The 26,395-nt window shown below is 35.9% G+C and overlaps 2 protein-coding genes across 3 annotated transcripts in view; both read left to right on the forward strand.

Annotated features, from left to right (window-relative positions):
• Ctnna3 (catenin alpha 3) overlaps nt 1-26,395 on the forward strand; it is a 1,374,363-nt gene that overhangs the window by 1,199,263 nt on the left and 148,705 nt on the right. For both annotated transcript variants that reach the window (XM_070021006.1, XM_070021007.1), the window contains one exon: nt 23,176-23,268. In XM_070021006.1, the coding sequence (XP_069877107.1) occupies nt 23,176-23,268 (93 nt within the window). The remainder of the gene's footprint in view (nt 1-23,175; nt 23,269-26,395) is intronic.
• On the forward strand, nt 4,966-6,812 carry LOC138825760 (small nuclear ribonucleoprotein E-like). The gene is made up of 2 exons (XM_070020427.1): nt 4,966-5,019; nt 6,547-6,812. Exons 1-2 carry the CDS (start codon nt 4,978-4,980, stop codon nt 6,796-6,798), a joined length of 294 nt encoding a protein of 97 aa, XP_069876528.1. The 5' UTR covers nt 4,966-4,977; the 3' UTR covers nt 6,799-6,812.

Here is a 26,395-nt window from a genome sequence, read left to right on the forward strand (position 1 = left end):
CCCAGATGAAATAAAAAGGGGGAAAGACAAAGCCACTGTCTCTGAGAGCTTTGTCTCTCTATTTCTTGGCTGGTAGAAGGTGACTCCTCTGTTACATCACATTTTCTTCACCACGATAGTACATGACACCAAGAGCACAAGTAGATCTTGGCTGTTTTCATATTGTGTTTCCAGGTATTGTGTCATAGCAATGAAAAAATGATACAGAAAAGTGGTACCATTGCTGTATCATGAGGTTCAGAAGCCTTTGGAACATGGGGAAATATTTGGAGACATGAGTATGGAAGCCCTAAAGGGCTGTTGGATTAAAAAATTGTTTTCTTCTGAGTTTAACCCATAGATAATTGGTCTGGGGCTGGGAAGGTGGCTCAGTGGTAGAGCATTTGTCTTGCATGCATGAGGCCCTGGGTTCGATTCCTCAGCACCACATAAGCAGAAAAAGCTGGAAGTGGCGCTGTGGCTCAAAGTGGTAGAGCACTAGCCTTGAGCTCAAAAGCTAAGGGACAGTGCCCCAGAGTTCAGGCCCCACGACCAAGAAAAAAAATGATAATTGGTCTGTGCAGTATACTTCTCAGTATAAAGTTGGAAGAATTAGTTTGTTTATTGTTTAAAAGGGAAATTATACTTTCTCTAGCTGTCTGCTTACTGTATGCAGTTTTGAAGACCCTGAAATAACAAATAAGGTGTCTATGACTTCTAAGATCTCTTTGCATCGGATTCCAATGAGATAACTAAAATTTGGGGCCCTATACCACACACAAAAATAGCAACTGCTCACAATCTCAGTTTGTCCCCTTTAAATCTGCTATGCACATTGTTTAGTAACATACCAGAGAGTGTGCAATTAGAAGACATCACCAGCGTTCATTAGTTTGGCTATTTGTAGGATCTTCAAAATGCGCATTGCCAAATGTTCAGATGACCTTTCTTATCCATTAATAAATGGAGACAGGAAGAAGAGAGACAGGAAGTACTGGAGTTCCACCCCAGTGATTCCATCTGTATCCCATCCAAACCCCATTCCAGGAATGACTCATGCTGATTTCTACCTAAGGTCTGCATGATCACTGCCTCTGAGTTCTGCCTACTTGCTATATAATACTTAAAAATTGTCTATGTTCTTGGCTGGACAATCAAAGTTTCTACTCTGCCTAAAAAATGCAGTTTTTAAACCCATTGACATTTGTCATTGAAATATTGAGAGAAAGGGGATACATGGAATTCCCACCCTATAAATTTAAAATTGATCACTTGGAAAACTGGAGTTGAGAAAACCCTGAGCAGTCATAAGCAGGTATTCTTTGAACTCATTAAGAATATTGTAGTCAAAGGTGGACCTTTTATTTAATGGAGAATAATGCTGGCCAGTCAACGGCTGTGTTATTTGTATGAGATATGATGTCAGCAAAGCATAAATGGCATCGGTGAGAGTCTTGTCTATAAATATTTTCAAATTTATAGCATTGGGCTGAGGAACACATCATGTGAGGAAATACAGTGTGAATAAATGGAAATTGTACTCTACTGAAGTGAGAAAGGGGAAAATAGAGTTTTATGTCTTGCACGCATTTCTGCATCACAATACCTCTTAAGTGTGTGGCTGTAAATCTGAGATGAATCTTGAGAAATGGTGTAAAAGATTGTATTCTTAACAGGACAGCGTGTTGAATTCCCTTCCTTCAATCAGGAGGTGAAATTCACACAGAGGAAGAGGTTAACTATAAAACAGAAAGCCTCAGAGAACTCTGACATTCTTGGTAGCCTAGCATAGAAATTTGAAATCATGAAGATTAATTTAAGTTTCAGTGCAATGTGTGATGGACCAAGGGATCATTGTCTATCAGTCAGTACTGTAAATTTGACTTCTAATTATTAAATAGTAAAACAACAAAAGGAATGATTATAATTAAGCTTCTTTGTGTTTTTTCCCTCAACAAAACACAAAGCTGTGATCATTTAGAAACAATTTTCTTCTTTTTATTATGGATTGTAGTGATCATGATATCATTAGTTAAAAATATTCATTATTCAAAGTTGATTATCTTATGTGAAAACAATCATTATAAGTTTATTAAGGTTTAGGGCATAGTTTGATGCTTAGTTCTTGCTTAATTAATATTAGGTTGCTTTTCTGGATTTGGGATTAAAAATTGTAACATCATTGTCTTTAAAATATATATTTGAAATTCAGAATTCTTAGGTAAAGACATTTGTACATCTTATTTCTCCTGTATACTTTCTTCTTTTTGGTGGGGGTTCCAGTCATGGGGCCTGAATTCTGGGCCTAGGTACTGTCCCTCAGCTCTTCAGCTCAAGGCTAGCGCTCTACCACTTGCGCCACAGTGCCACTTCTGGCTTTTTTTTCTTTTGGCTTATGTGGTGCTGAGGAATCAAACCCAGGGCCTCATGAATGCAAGGCAAGCGCTCTACCACTGAGCTACCTTCCCAGCCCTCCTGTATACTTTCTATGATTATACAGATTTTTATTTTTTGTGTTTGGAGTAATTTTTGTACCTTTACTTGAATTCAACAATTGTTACAATTATTCTTTATTTTCACCATTTCTCTCTAAATAATAGATCTCATTTGACACTGTCTGTGTATCTAGGCACAAATTTATTTTTGCCTAGTCGGGCTTCTCACAAGAACAAGGACATTCTCCAAAATAACTTCATTATTCTAACCATCAAGAAATCAAATACTGATACCTGTTACCTTATCTATAGGTTCCATATTTAAAATGTTAAATGTCCTATTTTCCTTAGTTGCAAAGTTTCCTAGTTTGTTGTCTGGATATAATCTGGATTCATGAAATGCACCTTATTATCATGGGCTTGGTTTTCTTTAATCTACAATAGACTTCTCTTGTTTTACTTTTTAGAATCCTATGACACTGACAGTTTTGAGCATTAAAGAGCAAAGGTCTTCTTGAATGGTCTTTATTATGGATTTTCTCCATTGTTTCCTTTGAATTAGATCCATGTTAACAATATTTTGCAAAACTCAATACAAATAATACTGTGTCCTAATCAGGGGAGGCATAGCCAAGCAGAGGTATAATGGGGAAATGATTATAAAATCTCAGAGATGTTCTGGTCTAGGATCTAAATTACTAAAGGATAAAAAGAAATACTTAGTCTAGCATTAAAGCATGTATGTTAAGTAAAGGTAATGCCTACTAAATACAATTGATTCTAAATATTCAACTACATTTGCATATATCCCAGTGAAAACAAACAGTGAACTGTATTGCATTATATTTCTCTCATTTTTTCATCTTTTTGGGGGCAAAAGTTGCTGCAAATTGAACCTATTGCCTTGTGAACCTCTGACCTACAAATAAGGAGCGACATTCTTTGACTGCCAACCTCAGTGATATCAAATTGATAGTTTGAAATAAGACATTGTGGGGCAATGTCATTCTTTCTGATGGAGGCATAGAATTCGATTGTGTATATATTCCACATTTTCTTGAACCATACATCTACTGAGGGACAGCTGGAAAAAATTATTTTAAGTGAAGTAAGCCAGGCCCAAAGAAACATAGGTCCCATGGTTTCCCTTATTTGCAATAACTAGTATATGTCAGAGACAAGCAGAAATGGTCAGATAAGATGATATTAGGAGGAATGTTTTTTTCTTTCTTGCGATTGTTTCTAACATATTTATAAGATGATTTCTTTGATGCTTTGTATGTCCCTCCCCCAGGGTATAACCCCTGCTTTCACTGTATTTGATGTTGGTATAATTTGTGGAGGGGAAGGAAAAAACAAATCGTTTAAATAGGTGGACCCATCGCACCAATGAGATGTACAAGTCGTTATGTCGAAAAACGAACTTTACAACTTTGGCGAGGGGGGGGGGTGGAGATGGGAGGGATGGGAAAGGGAAACAAAGAAGGAGGCAACAATGCTGATAAGAAATGTACTCATTATCTTGCTCATGCAATTGTAACCCCTCTGTACTGTATTTTCACAATAAATTTTTTTTAAAAAGACATTGTGGGACTATTTACATCACAAAAATCAGGGAAATGCTATGAGTCCCAGCTTAGTTTATGGTTTGGTTTATTTTACAGAAAGTGGTATAGGAAATGTAAAAAGAAAGGGAGGATGAAATAAATGTTAATGTGTCTAGGTCCCATGGTTTCCCTTATTTGAAATAACTAGTATATGTCTGAGACAAGCAGAAATGGTCAGATAAGTTCATGTTAAGTGAAATGAACCCCAAGTTAAGAACTCAAATCTTTTTTCTTGCTTGCTATTGTTTCTAACATATTTATAAGATGATTTCTTTGCTGCTTTGTATGTCCCTCCCCCACCCTATAACCCCTGTTTTCACTGTATTTGATATTGGTATAATTTGTGGAGGGGAAAGGAAAAAAGAAATTGTTTAAATAGGGATGCAGGTGGACCCATTGCAAGAATGAGATGGACAAGATGTTTTGTTGAAAATGAACTATACATCTTTGGCGCCAGGGATGAAGGGCAGGGGTTTGGCGTGGTGGTGGTGGGGAAATGGGAAGGGATGGGAAAGGGAAACAAAGGAGGAGGCAACAATGCTTGATACGCAGTTTACTCATTATCTTGCCCATATAATTGTAACCCCTCTGTACAGTATTTTCACAATAAAATACTTATTTAAAAAATGCTAATGTGTGTATAGGCATTACATTACAGAAACTGAAGAAGATAAAGAATTAATTTTTAATATAATAGAACAACTACTATCCAGTTCTTCAAAGAAGGAACACATATTTAATGATTCAATTAAGTTCTGGAATGCAGCTTTGTTTAATTTTTGTCTTGTTAGAATGAGTAAAAATATCAACTGATAACTTCTGTTGGAACTGCATTTATTCATTACAACCATAGTGTGACACTGATAAGATAATTTGATAAAAGTCTTGAAAATAAGTTCCGGAAGTTGCTTCGTAGGGTGGCATGCTGATCCATGTGGCCTTTGTAAGATTCCACCATGGCGTACCGTGGCCAGGGCCAAAAGGTGCAGAAGGTGATGGTGCAGCCCATCAATCTTTTTTTTTTTTAATTTAATTTAATTTTATTTGTGAACATACTGTACAGAGGAGTTACAATTACGTGGGCAGGATAATGCGTACATTTCTTACCAAGCATTGCAGCCTCCTCCTTTGTTTACCCTTCACATCCCTTCCCAGCCTCCCCCCTCCCCCATAATCCCAATCTTCTCTTTCCCCCTACCCCCCCCCCCCCCCCCCCCCCCCCCCGCACCGACTTTGTAAAGCTCGTTTTGGAATGACAACTTGTACTTCTCATTGTTGCAACAGGTCCACCTGAATCCTTAAACAACTGGTTATTCCCCATCTCCTCCACAAGTTATACTGACATCAAATATAGTGAAAGCAGAGGTTATACTGTGGGGGAGGGACATACAAAGCAACAAAGAGATAATCTTATAAATGCGTTAGAAACACATGCATGAAAGAAAAAAAACATTAAAATACACATCTAAGGGTTCATTTTCCTGACATCACATTATATGACCTTTTCTGCTTGACTCATATATATACTAGATATTACAAATAAGGGAAACCATGGGACCTATGTTTCTTTGGGCCTGGCTTACTTCACTTAATATAATTTTTTCCAAGCCTTTCCATTTCCTAACAAATGGGGCAATGTCATTCTTTCTGATGGAGGCATAGAATTCCATTGTGTATATATACCACATTTTCTTGATTCATTCATCTACTGAGGGACATCTGGGTTGGTTCCATATCTTAGCTATGGTAAATAATGCTGCAATAAACATAGTTGTGCTGGTAGCTTTAGTGTGGTCTTGTTTGTAAACTTTTGGGTAAATGCCCAAAAGTGGGATTGCTGGGTCATAGGGGAGTTCTATGTGAAGTCTTTTGAGGAACCTCCATACTGCTTTCCAAAGTGGTTGAACAAGTTTACATTCCCACCAACAATGAAGTAAGGTTCCTTTCTGTCCACATCCCCTCCAGCATCTGTTGTTGTTAGAGTTCTTGATTTTTGCCATTCTAACTGGAGTGAGGTGGTATCTCAATGTTGTTTTGATTTGCATTTCTTTTATGGCTAGGGATGTTGAACATTTCTTCATGTGTCTATTAGCCATCCTTCTTTCTTCTTCAGAGAAGTTTCTCTTTAAGTCTTTCGCCCACTTATTTATTGGGCAGTTGTTTCTTTGAGGATTTGTTGTTGGGTGGTTTAATTTTTTGAGTTCCAAGTATATTTTAGATATGAGACCCTTGTCCGTTGTATGGCTAGTAAAGATCTTCTCCCAATCCATGGACTTTCTGTTGATCTTGCTAGCTATGTCATTTGCCCTGCAGAAGCTCTGCAACTTTATGCAATCCCATTTGTCCAACCTTTCTTTGATTTGTTGTGCTTCCGGGTCTCTATTCAGAAAATTTCGGCCTGAGCCAAGGAGACCTAGGGTTTCTCTTATTCCATCCTGTAATGTTTTCAGAGTGTCTGCTTTGAGTTCAAGGTCTTTGATCCATTTGGAGTTGATTCTGGTGCAGGATGATATATAAGGATCTAGCTTAAGTTTTCTACATGTCAGCCCATCAATCTTATCTTCAGATATTTACAAAATAGATCTCGGATTCAGGTGTGGCTCTATGAACAAGTGAATATGCAGATAGAAGACTGCATCATTGGTTTTGATGAATACATGAACCTTGTGTTAGATGATGCAGAAGAAATTCATTCTAAAACAAAGTCAAGAAAACAACTGGGTTGGATCATGTTAAAAAGAGATAATATTACTCTACTACAAAGTGTCTCCAACTAGAAATGATCAATGAAGTGAGAAGTTATTAAGAATCTTATACAGTGTTTTTTGTTCGTTTGTTTGTTTTAGTGTTCTTTGCTGGGAATCTAAGCAAACATCTGTTCATATTGTTTGATGAGCCCCATTGTTAATGTGCACAGTTCTGATGACCTTGTGTTATCATCAGGTGACAATAAATGCCTTGGGATTGTTTTTATTAAAAAAAGTCTTGAAAATATTCCTTAGAAACCAACTATTTTTATATAACTTACATGAGTCTTATATGTGTTGTAGTATTTGTGAAGTATGTTCTATATCCCATCTACTAATAGCATTGTATAACCATTTAAATAAACATTATGTTCATATGTTCACATACAGTTTTTCCATCAGTAGTTAAACAGTAGGATCTCACTGCATGGAAGCCAGAAATGATCATTCTTTTATTTTGTAGCAATGGTACCAACAAGATCTCAGCATTATGAAGAAATAATTTTCCCATTTTACTTAAGAAATATTAAACTTTTCTTTAAAATGCTTTAAAATGTACTTATTTTATCATGATTATTTTTTCCTGAATCAATAATACATTTCTGGTTATCATTCTTTTTATATGTGTTACCTGGATTTTACTGTACAAAGAACTCCTTCACTGTTTCTATCACCATTAAGAACTATACTGACTAAATTAACTATATTAAAACATGTATTAAAATATGTATTGTTAAATTGCTCCCAGATTGTCTTTTTAAGTCAACTTGTTTGTCTTACAAGATATGATCTTTAGGTTCCAGGTATTTCTTTGCTGTGTTTTACAGTAAATTGTCCGAAGCTCACTTCATAATTTATCTAAACCAGGAAAAAATAAACAAAACAAAAACGATCACTTCACTGACAAATTCTATAGTTATCATGGACAGAATAATATGAGCAAATATAAGTAATATGCTACATATTGTAAAAAGAAATGTTTTTATTTTGTAAAAAATAATTGATGATAGTTAAAATAAATTAAGTTAAAATAAATTAAGTACTATAATAACATTGAAAATATATAGATATGGACGTGGCTCAAGTGATAGAGTGCTTACTAAGCAAGTAACAGGGAAAGAAAGAAAAGAAAGAAGGAAAGGAAGAAAGAAAGAGAAAGAAAGAAAGAGAAAGAAAGAAGGAAATAAGGGAAGGAAGGAAGGAAGGAAGGAAGGAAGGAAGGAAGGAAAGAAGGAAGGAAGGAAGAAAGGAAGGAAGGCAAAGCAAGCAAGAATTAGTTAGGAAAAGGAAAGACTTGGAAAAAATTATATTAAGTGAAGTAAGCCAGGCCCAAAGAAACATAGGTTTCCCTTATTTGCAATAACTAGTATATGTCTGAGACAGGCAGAAAAGGTTAGATAAGTTGATGTTAGTTGAAATGAACCCCAAGGTAAGTATTCAAATGTTTTTTTTTCTTTCTTGCAATTGTTTCTAACATATTTATATTTCTTTTTTGCTTTGTATGACCCTCCCCCACGGTATAACCCCTGTTTTCACTGTATTTGATGTTGTTATAATTTGTGGAGGGGAAGGGAAAAAACAAATTGTTTAAATAGGGATACAGTTGGACCCATTGCAACAATGAGATGTACAAGATGTTATGTCGAAAAATGAACTTTACAACTTTGGCGGCGGGGGGAGGGGGTGGACGGGTGAGAGGCAGGGCCAGGGGCCGGGGCGGGGGGGGGGGGGGGGGGGGGGGGGGAGGGGGGAGATGGGAAGGGATGGGAAGGGGAAACAAAGGAGGAGGCAACAATGTTTGATAAGAAATATACTCATTATCTTGACCATGTAATTGTAACCTCTCTGTACATTATTTTCACAATAAAAAAGATATATGTTTTTAAAAAGAAACTAAGCAAGTCATGCGTGGTGAAAATGGCTTTCAGTAAAAAGTGCCTTAGAGAACAAATTTTGTGTTAGAGGGTGTGGCTTTAGGTAAGAGAAATGGACAAATGGAGAGAAGAATATAGGGCAAATATAGTCATAATACTATCTTCCTCTCTTTCTCTCTCTCTTATTCTATCAACATGAAAATGGCTTTCAGTCAGAAGGGCTGGGAGTAAGTATAATTATCCACCTAAATATAATATTTTATAAAAATTATTTTCAAACTATGATATTTTATAATTAAAAATGAACAGAATGAACAGAATAATTTGAGCTCTATTTTTGAAATAGATATTTTATATTTCAAACATTAAAGATAATTAAACATTATATATGTGCAAGCCACCCTAAGACACAAACATAAATGATTGAACATAACTATATCAAATTTAAAACCTCATTATATATATATATATATATATATTGAATTTTTCATACAGTTTAATCAATTCTAAGGTAGGAATAACTGCAAACAAATACTGATCACTATTTTTTTTTCTTGTTGGTAAATACATAGAAGTATTAATTCTATACTGTCTCTTGCTTTGTTGTAAAACAATGTAAATTTCTGTAAAAATACATTGTTGTTTAGCCAGAGTTCTCTAGGGGACACAGAGTATATTATTGAATAAATAAGGGTGTAGAAAACTTTGGCAGGAATTGCTTTTAATTGTTAGGGTCATGATAGAACCAAGATGTTGGAAACAATTATTTATTTCCTACCTGTGTCCACTACAAGAGCCCACAATAATGATACCTCAACTACAGGGGACTATCTCATTTCAGGTTATCCATTGCTATAACACATCCACTTAAGAGGCCTCATACTTCCTTGTGCCAATGATGTAGAGAGAAGTTGCTCTGATGGGAATAAATTTGAAACCAGGTTATAGTCACAGGAAGAAAAACAATATTACATGCAAAATCATGGATAGTTGTGGACAAAACACTAAAGCCAGCAATGTCATTTATTTGGTTTATTTTTATAAAAGCAAAACTATGAGATGTATAAGACACAAACTTCATAACTTCTGGGGGGAGGGGGAGGGGAGAATTGGTGAAGTGCGGAGGGAAGGGATGGTAGGGGAAAAACAAAGGAGAGAATAACATTGGTCAATAGGAAATGTACTTATTACCTTACTCATGTAACTGTAACATCTCTGTACAGTATCTTTACAATAACAAAAGGCACAACTATAAAATATATTAACATACATATAAAATACATTTATATATGCATATATATATATATATATATATATATATATATATATATATATATATTTGTCCATTGTAGGGCTTGAACTCTGGGCCTGGGCACTGCCTCTCAGTTCTTCATCTCAAGTCTAGCACTCTACCACTTGAGCCACAGCACCACTTCCGGTTTGCTGAGTGTTTTATTGCTGATAAGAGTCTCATGGACTTTTGTGCCCAGGCTGGCTTTGAACCGTGATCCTCAAATCTCAGCCTCCTGAGTAGCTAGGATTACAATTGTGAGCCACCATTGTCTTCTTAAAAATAAATTTTTAATGACCTAAAGAATACCTAAAAAAGGTGGCTCAGTGGTAGAGCGCTTGCCTTGCATGCCTGAGGCCCTGGGTTCAATTCCTCAGCACCATATAAGCAAAAAGAAAAAAGCCGGAAGTGGCGCTGCGACTCATGTGGTAGAGCGCTAGCCTTGAGCTGAAGAGCTGAGGGACAGCGCCCAGGCCCAGAGTTCAGGCCCCACGACCGGACCCAAAAAAAAAAAAAAAAAAAAAAAAAAAAGAATACCTAAAAATACACCACGAATTATTTGACTGGTTCTTTTATAGCAAATATTTCAGAATTGGTACCATAGTGAAATTCTTTTCTCCTAATATAATTATTTCAAGTGGTTTATCTTTTCCTAACGTGCCAGCTGACAATCATGTAAACCTATCCTATATCATTTATGCAATTCAGTCTATATATGTGTTGCATAACAGAGAAAGCAGGGATGTAGTACAGATGAAGCAATGCAATTTTATTTTAGGGCAGAGATTGTTGAAAGAGCTAAGAAAATACCTATTCCTATCTTCAAAGAGCAATGTTTTAATTAGCTGTAGAGATTTACAAGCAATAAAATTTAGTGATTTTTAATTTCTACTGTTTAACTATGAATTACCAAAATTAGGCCAAAGGCTAATAAGGATCTTTGTTTAATTAAGAAACCCGATGTCATTTTAGCTGTTAACTTCTACTGCTGGTGCTTCTGTGTCTTACTGAATCTTCAAAAAAATTTAACAAATCAGAGGCCCTATGCTAGTCAGAGAGAAGCTTCCGCTTACAGGGTTTCTGGTTTCTGACCTTCTTTTGGATAATTTCTCTACCACTTATCGTGTATATACGATGACTGTTAGATTTTTATATGGAATACTGACACTATGGAGAGAAATAGAATATACCTGTAAATCATTGGCCTTCTCACCCAGACTATTTACATAGCATCTGTTACACATTTCTATTTGCATTAGGTGATGAGAACTTTGGCATCCCTCCCATTCCAAATGACTTCCCAAGTCATTTCAGATATCTGGAGCTTTTCTTATTTCTCTTCTGACTTTCTTGTTTACCTTGGCCATGCCTGTTAAAGAGAAGTTTGCTCTCTATTTAAAAAAAAACAAAACAACAAAAAGACAACCAAAGGGAGAAAAAAAAAACAACAAATGAATATAAATTCTCTCAAACCCAACAAAGCTAGTTTAAGACTTGGTTCATCCAAGTGTTTCCAGTCACCAAGGTAAACAAGATGAGAGTGAAGTAAATATGTAGTGCTACTTTATAATTATGTCCATAGTTGTTTGAGCTCTATTTTGGATTTAAATTTTTTATTGTAAGGATGTTTACATGTATCATTTATTTCATTGTCCTTTGATGTACAAGTAATCCTTTTATAGAAGATAAGGGATCTAGGCTCTATATGTTAAAATAATATAGTTGAAGTAGCCTACTCATGGAATGATTTTTCAACTACTGCTCCAATATTACTATTACAGAAATAGTAAATTAAACAGACATAACTCATATTTATTAACATCAGAACAGAATTGTTAATATTTATGGAGTATTGATGCTTTAGTGCTACATTAAATATTCAGTACTAACATCTCTCTTATTAGTCAGTACAACGCTCTATAATTGGAATATGAAGATGAAAATAACAACTTGTAGTGTAGCCAGATGGGAATTTAATAGTTTTCATGCCAGTGTACATAGTTTTCATTTATTTTCCACTACTACTATTATGGAATAAGAGAATAAAATGGGTAAAATGCAAGAATTTATTTTGCGCCCTGTTTTCAAAATGAGCAATTAGAAAACTAGTTGCTCCCCAAATGATCACAAACAAGGCCATGGTAAAACTACCAGCACAACTATGTTTATCGCAGTATTATTTACCATTGCTACGATATGGAACCAATCCAGATGTCCCTCAGTAGGTGAATGGATCAAAAAAATGGAATTCTATACATTCATCAGAAACAATATCACCACCCCATTTGTAAGGAAATGGAAGGACTTGGAAAAAAATTTTTAAATGAAGTCATCCAGACGCAGACAAACAGGTTCCCTGATCTCCTTTATTTGTAATAATTATTATATATCTAGGAAAATCTTAGCAGAAGAGCAGAATGGCTCAATAGCTATGCACAGATGACCATGTAAGATGATGCTAAGTGAAATAAACTCCAAGACTATTCTTTGTTCTTGTTGTTCTCAACGTACTACGTGATTTCTTTTTCTCTTGTATTTTTTCCTCTCCCTATGGTTTGTCCTGTTGTTACTGTATTAGATTTTGGCACCCTGGGTATTGTATATATGTTTATCTGGACTAGGGAAGGGAAAGGGAACAACAAAATGGTGAGACAAAGGACCAAGGACAAAGTATTGCAACAGCAATACTCACAAGACAATCTTTTGGAAATGATCTGTACAATTTGGATGGGGGATTGGGAGGGAGGAAAAGTGAGAGAAAAATGAGGGAAAGGGTAACAAATTAGACAAGAAATGTAATCACTACCCCTCTATACATCATCTTTATAATAAGAACCAAAAAATAAAAGTTGAAAAGTTAGAAAATTAAAAAGGAAACTAGTTGATCAGGAACACACAGTGTGTATCTTTCATTATGTCTCTTGTGAGTGAACTCCACACCCAACTCCTGAGCTCATCACAGTAAAATAGCAATGGGGAGGTGTTAAGACACAGAACAGTAGGGGGAAAGGGGGAAGCTCTCTTTGTTTCATGGCTCACAAAGCCAAGTGCCAAATACAATTTCTTGTGTCACAAAATAAGTAAATAGCTTCTCATTGAATGTCAAATCCTGTTGGTGAAATGTCAGATTTTTATTAATTATTCTATCATCAGCATCTACTACCTCACTTTGAACACACTTTTTTTTTTTTTCTCACTTTCCCTCAGCTCTTCAGCTCAAGGCTAGAGCTCTACTACTTGTGCCATAGCGCCACTTCCGGTTTTCTGAGTGGTTTATTGGAGATAAGAGTCTCATTGACTTTCTTGCCCAGGCTGGCTTTGAACTGAGATCTTCAGATTTCAGCCTCCTGAATAGATAGGATTATGGGCGTGAGCCACTGGTGCCTGGCTTCTCTCCACTTCTTAAAACAACTTCACAGGCTTCATTATTCCATTTTCCTACTGTATAGAATTTTTTTTTTTTTTTACCATATTCACCCTCCTTCACCCTCTCCACCTGCCCTGTAGATTCCCACTAGTGTCTAGACACACAGGTACCCATATTACATTCCTCCCAGTCATTTTGGTGAATATATAAATTGTACAAAATGGTGTTCGTACACATTCATGGATTATATTCTAATCAGATTAACCTTCCTGTTGCTCTCTCCTTCCCTGTCCCAACAACCGTCTATTATTCAACAGTTTTCAGAAAAAAATTGCAATACTCATATCAACCCTCCTTACCAGTGCTGGTTTTACATTCCTATCCAAACAGCAAAGCCTGTATTGGCATGATTATTACTAGAATCTGAATATTTCTTGAGCTCTAAACACATCTAGGTAGAAGAGTCAAGGAAAAAGATTACATCTTAATGGAAGCCTGTTTAAAATTAATAAATTGTATGGTCTCACTATAACTTAAAATACATTTAGTAAGAAAGTTTTAGTATCAGTCGATTATAAGTGAATTTATACTATTTCTTTCATGTACTTATTCATCATAACTACATATTGTATGGTCCTTGTAATTATAGTCTTGGGTCAATCAAATAGCTGATACATTATAAGTGTCTCTATAAGCATTTATAAATAACTGTACATTTTCACTGCTCTTGGTGTATAATTAACATGTATTAAACTTGCACATAGTTAATGACCATGATTTGATGGGTTTGACAGGCACTTACACACACACATAGAGATAGTTAAATAGATAGCTAGCTAGATAGATAGATGGATAGATAGATGGATAGATAGATAGATATTCCCAAATCTACCACTTCAGTCTTGGGAAAGAATATAGATATCCAAACTGTACTAATGCCTCTTTGTAAACTAATTCTTCTCAAATCTCCATACATTTCCCAACATTAAAATTTCTAGAGTATTTTGCAAATAGATCTAAGGATGTGCATTATAATTGGGTTTCTTTTGCCATACCTAGTTATTTTTAGATACACACCTACTGTTGCTTGAGTCAGGAACCTTTTCCTTTGGATTGCAGGATAATATTCTGTTAAATGGACATAAAATTTATTAAATAATTCCTTTATTGGTATGCAGTTGGGCTGTTTCTCATTCTAGAATATTGCAAATAAGCTTATTATGAATATTTGTGTCTAAGTTCTTGATCCAATGTTTCCTTTCCTTTTGAATAAATTCTGACTGTAGGAAAGACTAGATTCTGTGGATTTTGTCTGCATAATATATTAACACAAGCACACTTTAAAAAAAACTAATTTTCCCCATTAAGTTTTGCTTTCCACTCATCCTGATTCTGTCATGCAGGATATGTCTCTCCTAAAATGCATGGTGTGTGCCATAAGCTGATTTCACAGCCACTCACACTGAGCTCCATCTTATACAGTGGTGTATGTGCTTGCTTCTACAAATAGGCCTTTTCGTTTCAGACTTTAAAACATCTCTATATATGAAACATAATTCTTCATAAGGGGTTGTCCAAATATTTGTTTTGTTACATTCCAGTCCTCTATTTTATATATAAGCTGCCAACTTAGGCTACCTTATTCTATTCATGTAGGGAATTCTTATGTCCCATAAAGCAAATTTTAATTCAGTAACCCTGAAAAATATGTCCAAAAGTCTAATATAGATCAGAATTACTGTCTTACCGAGAGGCATCCCCACAGTAATGTGCAATTTCTTTTAAATTTCCCTATTTTTTTTAGTTAGTGAAACAGGAATGTCTTGTTTGAACATCCTGCTTAGTCTTATATGACATCTATGTCAGAGCTACAGCAGGTACTTTGTTGTTATTTGTGTTTGCTTTATGACTGTGCCTGGTATTACTTTGCAAATCTAGATAGATAAATTGGGTAAAGACCATTGACAGTATGTCTAGAAACCTAACAGCTTCTGAAAATAAGATTCCTTACATGTTAACAAAACATATCCTGACTGGGAAATCAAACGACAACTTTTCTTTTCTGCTAAATTGGTGTTATAGAATCCTTTTATAAAAAAAGTTTCCTAGATGCTGAAAATGTGATACATGAGGTAATGAAGCAACTGCTTTTTACAAGCCCACAGAACTAAGAGGACGGCTGACGGTGCACCATAGGGAAATTGAAAGGGGCGTGGGTGAGGGACTACTCTCTCTATTATGACAGTCTCCTTTGATAGTTCTGCTGATAATGAAGACATATCCTGCAATTTTCCACTTGCCTATTGGAAGCTTTTGTCTGTGGACATATCAAATATGTAATGGTGACAGACCTATTTGCAAGGTGACAAGGCCACCGATGCTCCTTTGGTGCCAGTTCTGCAATCTTGCCCTTTTAATTGCTGATGTATCCTGGAAATAGCATGTTAAGCAGATTTTTTAATAACATATATTACTTTTATACCTGGTGACAAAGTGATAGATAATGTATTACCAAAATTATATATGTATATATGAAAAGACATGTCATAGTCTAAAACTCAGAGATGATAACTACTAAAATGTTGATGCATTTCTTTTAATCTTCACCTACAGTACATATCCATTCAACTAAAACTGCATTTTTCTCTGCCATTAGATTGTTCTGTAAAACTTATTTTAACCTCTGTAACATAGTTCTTTTGTAAAACCAATCTTTTGCAAAATAAATCATACGTCTCACTACAGAGCAATCGGAGTAATCACATCATCATAATTCTCAATGCATTATGCTTTGCATCATCCTGGATAGCCCTGGACAAACCAAGTTGAGAAAGTCTTTTCTCATTTGCTGAGATATTAACAATCTAAAAGAGATGTATGATTTAAAATGATTTCCAGCATTTGATTATTTTTGTTTTTGGGGCACTGTGAGCCTGGACGCTGTCCCTCAGCTCTTCAACTTGAGCCAAAAGGCCCCTTCCAGCTTTCTGGTGGATAATTAGAGATGAGTCTCAGGGACTTTCCTGCCTGGGTTGGCTTTGAACGGCGATCCTCAGATCTCAGTCTCCTGAGTAGCTAGGATTACAGGCATGAGTCACAGGCACCCGGCTTGATTTCCAGCATTTGAAAAGAAACACATCCAGCCATCAGTTTTCTTCAAGAACTCTTCATTTTCTTTGCTTATACATTAAAACTAAACCTGCAGTAATCCTGTGGAGTGGACAGAGAATTAAATCGAGTTTTATAAATCAATCTTCCAATCTTTTCATTTAACTCGGAGGAAGCTGTGTTCTCAAACAAGCTAATTTCTTCTTTGATGTCAAAAGATATTAATAGTGGCTTTTGACCTTAAATTAGATTATTTGACCATTTTATCATTTTAATAGTTCTTGACTATACGAATTCTGACACCTGCCTCAGGTTTTCTGTTCATAATTTAGAAATCATGTATACATTCACAAGCTCTGTTCCACAACATTTTTGGTAGTTTTGCTTGTTAATATAGCTTAATCCAAACAGAATTAAAAAGAAAGGAATCTGAAGCATTTTTCAAGTTCACACTTTTTCTCAGACCGTAGGTGAAAAATTAATTCACTTCAAGACTGGTATAACTTGAAGGCTGGGAACAGCCTGAGAAATAAGCGGGCTTTCTGTTACTTGGATTTTCAAAGCCAATATCCAGTTGAATGCACGCAGTGAGAAAGAGCTTAATGACCTATTTGCCTTTGATGCTATTTTTACTCTGGCCCAGAAGGCCTAGTAGCACCAGGAGGCGGAGCTTCAACACCAGGCTGTGTATTGATGTGGAAAGACTTCCTACTTGTTGCCTCTTGCTCAACTGACTACTATATTCATGGTGATTGAAACTTAGTTTCCATACTTGTAAGTTTTAACTGTTCAGCCTTGCATTTGTGACTACCAAGCCACACAGTGCATAAAAGAAGCACTGAACTTTATTTTGTGTAATATTATGCAAGAATCTATTAATGATGGGGGTTATTTTCCTGATTCGTGGTATTAAAATGACATGATTTGCTATCAGGCTTTTTGTTAGGATTGAATGGGATCACATCCTTTTGTTAGTGAATTATATTCAGACCTTGACTAAAAATGATCATATCACTTTTCTATTTGTGAAGAGTGTCAAACAGCCTGCTTAGAGTCTGGAAATTTCTACTGTTTGAACTTTTTGAAAACATGCTTTCACTCAAATTTTATTTTCTTCATGGCTTCATCAGTCTTTTAGACTTTTATCTAAACTTTTGCTGGAATATTTTCATGAATTAGGCAAGCAGCTATGAGAATTGCAGCTCTATCTACAAATCATCTATCTGATAGCTAGATAAATACAATGAAGTTGGTGATGTCACTTTTATAGCCCTTTTCCTGTTGGCTCTGGCCTTTCCTACCGCTATTTGCCTTACAACCTTAGTAGCTGAAGGATGGGTGCCCACATTGTTTCTGGCAGGGGGATTGAGGCTAAAACGATTAATGGTGTGTCATTTCATTATTGCTAGAGTCCTTAGGAAAGTCTTTCATAAAATAGAGCATTTATAATTATTCTCTATGATCAGTCTAATGTAGACTCAACCCATAGCCATCAAGTATTTGGATATTTCATGGTTGCTATCATCAGATATATATGTTTCTAAGTGGTAACCTAATAAATATTTACTTCATAGAAAGTGTATTAGCAACCAAGCCTTAGGGTTATGTGCCTTCTGACAGAAATATTCTTCAGGCTAAACATTTATCTGCCAGGTTGCCCTATTTACTACGTATTTAATTATACCCTTTTGTATAATTTCCCTCTTACCTGAGGATACATTTTTATATTCTACAACATAGCCTTGTCACAATGTATTTCAATTATTATTGCCTTTAAGGCATGAAATAGCCATCTAGACACCTTAGATTTTAAATTTATAAGGAACAATTCATATAGTATTATATTCTTAACACACTGGAGAAGGAAAAGAAACGGCATGTACAGGAATATTTTTTTTTCAGAAAAAAATGACATTTGGATTTTGGTAGGAATTGAATTGAATCTATAGATAATAGTAAGTAATCAGAACATGTTAATACTACTAATTCTTCAAATATATGAACACTGGGTATTTCAGTGATTTGTGTTTTCCCTAATTTCTTTAAATAATGTTTCGTAGTTGACAATATTAAGATATTTTATTTCCTTACTTAAGTTTTCTAAGTATTTATATCAATTTGATGATGTTGTGAGACTTTTTAAAACTATTTCCTATATAATTTGCACAGCTGAGTTTTTTTTTTTGTCGGTCATGGGGCTTGAACTCTGTGACTGAGCGCTGTCCCTCAACTCTTCAGCTCAAGGCTAGTGCTCTACCACTTGTGCTACAGCGACACTTCTGGTTTTCTGAGTGTTTATTGGAGATAAGAGTTTCACGGACTTTCCTGCCCGGGCTGGCTTTGAACAGTGATCCTCAGATCTCAGCCTCCTGAGTCGCCAGGATTACAGGCGTGAGCCTCCAGCACCTGGCCACAGCTGAGTTTTGTGTTGTTACATCTGTATTGATTCTGAACTTTTAAAAATCCTCTAACATATTTAATTGCTTTAGAAACTCTAACTTTTTGTAGAGCTTTTAGGATTTCCACATATCAGAAAACCTACAAATAGATTATTTTACTTATTTCTGACTTGGGTTTCTTATTTATCTTGCTTAGTTGTTCTTCACATCAGCAAACAGACATCCTTGTCTGGTTCAAAATGAACCTAGAGGATATTATGCTAAGGGAAGTGATTGATTCACAGAAAAACAAATACTGTATGATTCCACTATGAAACATAGAACATCATTAATTCATGTGAAAAAGAAATACAGTTGTGAGGAATTGTGAGTAAGCTAGTATTCAGAATAGCTAGACTAGTTCACAAGTTCAAGCAGCTTCTTCAAAGCATTAACAGAGCAATTGAATGACAGAATTTCTTTTTTAAGGCTGAGTGATATTCCACTGTGCACAATACATAATTTTGTCTTTATCAGATACCTGATAATGAATACCTAGGTTGATTTTGTCTCTTAAGTTATTTTTAAATCAGCAGTAATTGGTGAACATGGGAGTTCATATTTATCTTCAGCTTAATATTACCACACCAAAATGATGAAATAAGTGAGATAATGATTTTGATTTAATCATTCTATAACATAAACATTTCAAAATATCACATTATTCCCCAAGGGTATATAATACGGACAATTATTGTGTTTTAATTAATTATAAAATAAGGAACTGCAATGACATCTGAAAGTCTGTCATAAATTTTCTTCATGTTTTTTAGTTCAGACTAAAATGAACAAATAGTGCCCTCTTCTGTCTTGTGACCATAATGGTATTCCATGTTAGATGACTTCTCTAAAAGTTTTAGTCTAAGAACAAATTTGAATTTAAATGGAGACATCAAAATTTAAATGAAATTTTTTAAACAAAAAAAAATACCAAACTTTGATCTGAGGAAGGATAGGATAATAAATTCAGAGGGGGGGGGGGGGAAATTACCAGGATAAACTTTGGTTGTATTCCAGCAAGTCTGGGGGTTAAGGTTTTAAAACATCTTTGGGTTCAGTGAACCTCATGACAACTTTTGGGGTGAGGGGATATTTTGACCACATTTTGTTCTTAGAAAGTTTAACAGAGTATACACATTACCAAAAGCATCCCAAATTTAGGCATGCCTAAATTCAGAATTAAGTTTACCTTATTCAACAGTACAGGGTCTTCCTGTTATATAACACTCCCTTTGCAATAGTTGATCTTCTCCTTCACAGGCAGAATGAAAGTGGACTAGAAAGACACATGAACATACAAATCCACACACATGCATCTTTTGATATGTTAAACTTTATTTTCATATACTAAGAATATGCAAACTTTATTTTCATATACTAAGAATATGCCTCACCACTGAGCTATACCTCCCGCTTGCAGATCTTTATCTTTCCAAACTTACTAGTTGAGGAAAAATTTGCTTATTTTTGAATTATTTTATTTGTATAGTTGATCAACCCTTAAGAAAAATTAAACTTTCTATTATTTGTCTTCAGTATTGAAATAGTTGGTGCAAAACCACGAAATAATTCCAGAATCCCCATCTCTTTCTTGCTTTCCACTTATTTTAAACCCATACACTAAATATTTCACTTTTTAATTTTCATAATACCCTCCAACCTCTTACTTTAGAGAACGCAAAAATGCTGACAGCAAGTGTTTTGAACACTTTCCCAACCATTTTCCTCATGAAAAGAAGAGGTCAGTTTGTGTGGCTTTGCAAAGTAAACATTAGTTCCTGTTAAAGACAAAAGAACAGAAGTATGTGGGTGTAATTGGTAGTCTTATCTCTTTCTATAGCATCACCAACAAAATGGTACTTGTGACTTCTGACAGCAGCTGTTGCTCTTTGTGTTTTGTTAACTTACTTATTTTGGAACTGAATAATATATTGGAAAGAATCCGCAAATTATGTATCATTATATAATAGATTAAAACCGAAGTAAAAATCTGCAGGCATTTGCAATCTACATGTTAGAACAGGGCCACCAGAAAAACCTTCAATTGTGAAACAACCAAACAGAAGAAAAGAACTTTGAGTAAGTGTATTCATTCATATGAATGAATGATTAGTGATGTATATAATGATTAGTGATATATAAAGGAGGAAGAAGGAAAAGATGTTTCCTCAAGAATATTAAGGGATACAAGTGGTTTTTTCTTTCTTGTTCTTGTTTTTAATGTATTTAAAATGTACTATGTGATTTTTTGGTTGCTCTTGTATGTTCTTCCCCCACGGTATAACCTCTTTTTTCTCTCTATTTGATGTTGGTGCCCTGAATCTTGTATATACATTTTTCTGATTTGGGGAGGGGAAGGGAAATAACAAAATGCAGAAATAAGGATACAGGTAGACCCATTGTAACAATGAGATGTACAAGAAACCATGTTGAAAATGAAATCTACAACTTGTGGCGGGGGAGGAAGGAAGGGATGATAGGGGAAAAACAAAGAAGGAGGTAACAATACTTGCTAGGAAATGCACTCATTACCTTACTCATGTAACTGTAACCTCTCTGTACAGTATTTTAACAATAAAAACATATAAAAAGAATATTAAAAGAAGAATACACGAAGTGGCTCATAATGAAATGTATACTTTTTGGACTGGGAAGGTGGCTCAGTGGTAGAGCGCTTGCCTTGCATGCTTGAGGCCCTAGGTTCAATTCCTCAGCACCACATAAGCAGAAAATTGCCGGATGTGGCGCTGTGACTCAAGTGGTAGAGCGCTAGCCTTGAGCTGAAGAGCTGAGGGACAGCACCCAGGCCCAGAGTTCAGGCCCCATGACTGGACCCAAAAACAAAAGAAAACAAAACAAAACACAACACAACAAAATAAAAATAAATGTATACTTTTGTAGACATTGCTTAGTAGTGAGCTCCTGGCATGAGAAGAATGATTAATTTTCTCTGTGATCACTGCTGCTCATCATTGTAAGAGGGAAATACTCTGAAATGTTAACATCCAGATACCAAAAGTGAGCACATTAAAGGCCTTGACAAGAGGAAAGATTAATACCTGGAACAAGTCTGTTAAAAATAAATGCAAGAAGGCATCTCTGACCAACTCAAGTGTTTGAGAGCAACAAAAATCCTGGCTAAAAATTCATGTGGTGAGATGAATCTAAAACGATTGGTGAACAGGAAGTTGGCAGTTTTGTTTTATAATATCAACTAGTATTCAACCTCTTCCTGAGTTTAGAGTGATCTCCAGGTAAAAAAAGCTCTCTAGGGGCTGGGAAGGTGGCTCAGTGGTAGAGTGCTTGCCTTGCGTGCCTGAGGCCCTGGGTTTGATTCCTCAGCACCACATAAGCAAAAAGCCGGAAGTGGTGCTGTGGCTCAAGTGGTAGAGCGCTTGCCTTGAGCTGAAGAGCTGAGGGACAGCGCCCAGGCCCAGAGTTCAGGCCCCACAACCGGACCCCCCCCCCCCCAAAAAAAAAGAAAGAAAAGAAAAGCTCTCCACAAGTGTGCCCATTCCCAAAGTACCTGTGCAAAGGAAAGAGTAAGAGAAATCAGAACTTGTCTGAGGAGGCAGATCGTTAAAAGCCATGTGTCTTTCCAATGAAGTCCCATGGTTTTATTCTACTTCATGCTTGATTGTTTTTCTTTAAAACCTGTTCCCTGGGTTTGTGGTCAGGGTGTTGTAACAAGGAAATCATAGTATAAAGTTACACCTGTATTAGGTAAGTGACAATTATATAAGGTGAAACAATGATTGGTTTCTGTTAAAATATTTTTTCTGTAATTGCAATAAGGGTGGAGACATTCAAAGTGATGATCAGGCTTAAGAGAATGAAAATGTTGAACTGGTCAAATTGGAATAAAACAAGTAAGAACATCGGTGTGAAATACCTCGCTGTAAATACAGCGAAATGTCAAGTGAGGACCAGTGGTGCTGATCTGTGCTGCTGCCATTGTGACTGTCACAGGTATTTTTCCTCATTCATTGCAAAGCACATGTGTCAAGTTGTGAAGAAATACCTGGTCCTTGCCACACAGAGTAAACAGGCCAACAATTAGCTTCAATTAGCTTCAACAATTAGCTTCACTGAACAATTACACAATAAAGACTGATAAGCATTGTGACAGGAAAAGGGACAAGGACATCCTTTGAGTTGGATTTGTACAGACTTTTGGCTTCCATTGCATTTGGTTATGTAAATAGGAGTAGAATTGCTCAGTTGTATGCATACTCTACAGTTATCATGTTGAAACACTGCTAGACTATTTCCCAAAGTGACGGCATCATTTGACATTGCTATCAGCAATGCTTTGCTTTCTTTTTATAGACCCCAGAGGAACTGGAGGATATTTCTGACCTGGAAGAAGATCATGAGATCCGCAGCCACACCAGTATTCAGACGGAGGGAAAAACTGACCGGGTATGTGTCATATCCTCAAAGACAAATCTGTGTTTTATCTCTTAGGGCCTGACTTGTTCCTTGCCAATTTTGGCAGCCTTTTGCAGGTGGGACTTAGGAGTTCAGAGCACAGGAAGAAAAGTCTTAGAATATGGGACCAGAATCATTAGGGAATGAGAGCACACAGTGAGCCCATTTTGAGTCAGGTAGTGAATCACTCCATATTGTTTTGATCTTTATAGGAGTCATGTGAATATAAAATTGAAATATGAATGTTTGTTTAGGGTAGAAAACAAGGCCAAGAACTCATAAATATACTCTGAAATTCTAGGGAGAAAAAAAATCAAAAGCTTTCTGACCAAGACTCTCTGCTTTTATTCCCATTCAGCATCTACCAACACACACACACACACACACACACACACACACACACACACACACACACACACACACACACACACACACACAGAACATAGCCAGTTCTATATAATGTTAATTTTGATTTCTGAAGTGCTCTGAAATACTGGACTTCCTTTTGCTCACATCCAAGGCATGGAACTCTATGAGTGTGGCATTCTAGCCACCGATACCTTGCAAACATAGACCCCACTCTAACTTGTACCCCAAATCTATGCCATAGAACATCATCTCCAAGACAGCTTGCCAATCCACTGAACCACTTAACTCTTCCTGTTCTTGGCTGAGTTAGAGTCTATCTGTGTTCCATCACTTATATAAAGTAAGAATACAAATAATACCCACTAGATGAGAGATATTGTGGAAGTTCACTTGAGTTCATTAACAGAGCATTTACCCAGTGTCTAGTTTCTAGGAGTTCTTGGTAATTGTTAGATACTATTAGTGGCAGCAGCCAAGATATCATCATCATCATCATCATCATCATCATCATCATCATCACCACCACCCCCCACCACTATTGTTATTAGTTGAGTTCAGTACCACAACATTTGGAGTAGAAAGCAAATTTCAAGCATTTTTGTTGTTCACGGTCTATCTGATTTTGGCACACTTTTAGACAGAAAAGCTTGGGCACACTGTTTCTGTAGCCCTTTTGTGACATCACCTCTTTAGAAACAATTCAAATAAAGACATGTTTGATATACCTCCGTTCAGAAATGCTTGTGAGTCACATGCCCATAAATAACAATCTTGGTGTTTATAAAGTATGCTGTACTATACCATTTTATGGAAATTAATGTGAAACAAACTTTAGGCTTTGCCAGATTTTTAGCTGTAATACTTTGAGCTTCCATTGCCCCACAATAGAAAATAACATAAATGAATTTTTAAAAAATCTAATTTTAAACAGAGGAGTCTGTTTTTATTGCCTTCTTTCAATCCCATAACATGTGTACCTGATATGTTTTTCATGTACAAATCTTTTATTTCTGATTTGTTTCCTGTTCGTCCACTTTCACAGAAGTGAGTGCTTAAAACCGAAAACTGCATCTTACAAACAATAATACTAGCATTTATAAGCTATTTGTGATTATAGTTTGCTATTATTTTGTAAGTATTACAAAGTATAGGAAATAAGGTAACATATGGTGGTGGATTCTGCAGGGAAATTCTGTGTTTTCACTCATCATATTGCTTTGAATTCATACTGATCAACACACAAAAAATGTGTTTTTCACAAAGTTGTACTTTTTCTCTAATATTGGTAATAGGAATGTCCATGTTTATTTTTCCTTTGGGGATGATATTCTACACATTTCCCAGATAGTATTTGACAATGGATTGGGTGTGCCAATGTCCTGACATTCTTTTACTTGCTGGTTATTTCTATTATACTTCAGTCCTCCATAAACCAGTTCATTTTAGAAACTAAGGTACATAGCATCTGGATAGAATTTCCTTCAAATTGGTCTAACATTATTATGAAGAGATGAATTTGCACCAATGGTGGTAGAACTGGAAACACAATTTTCTGAGTGTGAATTTTTTTCAAGATAAAGTAAGAAAGCAGAATCTCTGGAATAGATTGTGGGTAGAAGGGTTTATAAAGCAATCAATGAGAGGAAGTTTTATTAAAAGGGGGATCTTTTTAGAAGATTGACATTAGAACAAATATGCCTGGCTTCTCATTCTAACTCATCCCATGTAGGCAATGCAGCCTCAGGATAGATCTTAAAATTTCAGACACTTCAAATATAATCTGAAAAGTTAGAATAATACCATACTTTCTCACAGTGCCTTCAAATAGGAAATGTATATGAAAAAATTTATAAGTTTATATAAGCCAGGGTGCCCAGTGGCTCATGCCTATAATCCTAGTGATAGGAGACTGAGATCTGAGGACCATGATTCAAAGCTAGCCCAGGCAGGAAAGTCTGTGAAACTCATATCTGCAATTAATCAGCAAAAATCTGGAAGTGAAGTTGTGGTTCAAATGGGAGAGCACTAGGCTCAAGTGAAAAAGCTAAGGGAAAATGCCCACAGCCTGAGTTCAAACTTTCTCTTACCATGATTTTTATTTGTATTTTTATTTTTAGTCTATATGACCTGCTGCTAGGTGACTACTGGTTGTAATTTGCCAGGTTGGTCCTGTCCATGGTTCTGGATCTTCTAGAACTTTTACAGAAACCACTGTTCTCATTTTTGTGAAGGTCACCCTGAACTTATGCATTCTAGATCTTTGCTTCACTGTATACAGTTCCCAGACTATGTCACTCAATTAGGATACCTGTCTGAGTCATAGTAATTCAGAGATGCTTGAGCCTACATGACTCAATTATTTGATGGCCGCTCTTACAGAAACATCTGGAAGTTAAAAAGGAATTGTGATGATCTTGACACATTCTAGTAGTCAGCTTGACTACTTTCTGCTGTTGGCAATATCCTATCTAGAATGATAAGTCATGTCAACTTCCTGCCTCTGTAATTTTGTGGTAACCTTTTGGCATGCCTTTGTTTTTATAATCAAACACCTCCACCTCTCCTATGAGACAGCAACATTCCACAGGTAACTTCTAACTGATATATCTCTTTCACTTTTAGGATGGTCAATTCTGAAGTATAGTTTTTAAGGCTTTTGAAGGGTCCTTCTGGGATCAAGCTTAAATTTCTATAATGGGGACCAGCTTGACATGTATCTTTGGATTGAGTCTCATTCCTTTCATGATTC

The sequence above is a fragment of the Dipodomys merriami genome, unplaced genomic scaffold (genome assembly GCF_024711535.1).
Source record: "Dipodomys merriami isolate MVZ:Mamm:240054 unplaced genomic scaffold, mDipMer1.0.p SCAF_14, whole genome shotgun sequence".
Classification (NCBI taxonomy): Eukaryota; Metazoa; Chordata; class Mammalia; order Rodentia; family Heteromyidae; genus Dipodomys; species Dipodomys merriami.

What these genes read in the sequence shown, in the direction of transcription:
- LOC138825760 (XM_070020427.1), top strand. Translation starts at nt 4,978, where the DNA reads ATGGCGTACCGTGGCCAGGGCCAAAAGGTGCAGAAGGTGATG. An exon ending in AAAAGGTGCAGAAGGTGATG is followed by an intron (nt 5,020 to 6,546) that starts GTGCAGCCCATC and finishes ATAAGGATCTAG; the next exon opens with CTTAAGTTTTCTACATGTCA.